At 60.2% G+C, this 1,954-nt stretch overlaps 1 protein-coding gene across 1 annotated transcript; it reads right to left on the reverse strand.

Annotated features, from left to right (window-relative positions):
* POSPLADRAFT_1110428 (hypothetical protein) lies at nt 1–1,146 on the reverse strand (the record flags this gene model as incomplete). The annotated part of the gene is made up of 3 exons (XM_024483363.1): nt 1–384; nt 455–679; nt 748–1,146. Coding segments are annotated over 3 exons (1,008 nt in total), but the record flags the coding sequence as incomplete, so codon positions are not given.
* Between the last annotated feature and the right edge of the window lie 808 nt (nt 1,147–1,954).

Raw genomic sequence — 1,954 nt, forward strand, 5'->3', positions numbered from 1 at the left:
CGGCGTAGTGCTCCTCCCAGGCGTGGCGCTTCTCCTGCCAGGCAGATCGGGATAGACCACGCCAGGGGGTATTGGCGCGACCTCGTAGCTGTATCTGGGCCCCTTCGCTTTCGTCGCACCGAAGTCGTGTGGGGGGTCGGCGGCGCTCATGGGCACGAACCCGGCGGGGAGCTGCTGCTCAACCTCGTTGGCAATGCCGACGGCGCTGGGCGTGGTCAGGTAGAACTCTGGCAGCGGGAGTAGCGGCCGCTGATCAGAGTCGGAGACAGCGCAATTTGCGGCGTCAGCGGGCAGCGGCAGGGACGGCTGATGCATCTTTGGGCTCAATAGATGCGGCTGGTTGGCCACAGCGATCGTCGAGGCCCGGGAAACCGTGGCGGTGGTCTATGGTGCGTTGCGGGCAGACAGGTCAGCGGGTCAGTGTGTAGCGATAGCGATACGGGATGGAACTCACTGGCGACTCCACCATGATGTCGGGGATGCCACTGCTGCTCCCCGACTGGCGGGTCCAGAAGCGCTTCTTGAACAAGCGTTCCAGCGGCGTCCCCGCGCCCGATCTGCGTTGACGCTCCAAAGGAGACTCCCGCTCTCGCTCGCGCCTGACAAGCTCTGGTGCCTGCGCCGGCGTGTTGTATGCCTGTGGCAGTGGGTTGTTAATGGCCATCGCCTGCCACTGCCGCTTTGGATGCATGCAGAACAACCAATGTCAGAACAATGCAACACTTAAAGGTCTCTGGCAGGACGTACGTCCTGCTCCCGCGCAGTCCGCTCTCGCTCTTTCTCGTGCACGCGTGACCTCTCCCTCCTTGACTGCGGCCGCAACGTGCCAATCATCTGCCACAGGCCCGGGAGCGCATCCATGCCACTGCCGCTGCTGGATCTGCCGTTGCCGTTGCCATTGCCGTTGCGCGCGCTGACAAGGTTGTACTGCAAGATGTTGGTCGATGTCCTGGACTGCAGGGAGAACGGGGCGCCAGGGTTGGAAAACGCGCGGTGCGTCGGGGCCTGAGCGGGCACCGCATCGTGCACGTATGCATAGTCGCGCGTGCAGACCCCAGGATCATCGTGCGCATGCGACACGGTCCTGGGGCTGGGCAAGCGCAGGGTGATGGGCCGCGTGAGCTCGTGCAGCGGTGGCAGGGCCATGATGTGGTCGCTGCTCGTTGTCCGGCGGGACGTCCACCGGGGGGGTGCAAAGGCCATAGCGGTGCGTGAGGGTCCCTCATTCTGCCAGAAATACCCATTGGTTGACATCTGCTCGCACTGCTGTTGCACCCATTGAGGTGTGGTAGCCATGGTGAATGCTATTTTGGTCTGCATCAAAACCTTTCGGGACATGCTCCATTAGGATTTAGCGAGAGCAACTCTGTACAGTAGGCTAGACAGACATTTGCAACATGTAGTTCTACGGCCAGTCCTCAATTGGGTCCTCATCATCAATGTTTACCTGTGCACATTCCTCGTCCCATGTCTCTACTATCTCGTCGTCCTTGTCACGAGTTGGTACGGCGCCTAGCCGTTTTTTAATTTTTCCTTTTCGCGGGCTCGAACCCGCGACCTCTGTACTACATGCCCGATATGGACGCGTCGCTATCTACTGTACGATTAGATTAGATGGGGCAGCAGCGCACGGCACAGCTCGGGCCCCGCTGACACAGCCGTTCTGACTCACCGGCCCCCGGGGCCGCGTCGGCATGCTGCGCACAGACCAGCTGCGCACGGACCAACGTGCACAGCCTGCCCTAATCTCCCCATGTATATAAGCCGGCCTCTGCTGCCCTAGGGACCTCAGTTTCGACCTCTTGTCCCTAGGTCAGTAAGCTCCCCTTTGTGTTCCTTTCTTACTTAACTAACTAATATACTATCTTGTCCCTAGCCTTAGGTTTGAGCGCTGCTCACCATCGCTTCAGTGAGATTTAGTCGGACGCCCCCAGCTTTCAGATCTTCCCCTGTC

The sequence above is a fragment of the Postia placenta genome (genome assembly GCF_002117355.1).
Source record: "Postia placenta MAD-698-R-SB12 unplaced genomic scaffold POSPLAscaffold_21, whole genome shotgun sequence".
NCBI classification, from domain to species: domain Eukaryota; kingdom Fungi; phylum Basidiomycota; class Agaricomycetes; order Polyporales; family Adustoporiaceae; genus Rhodonia; species Rhodonia placenta.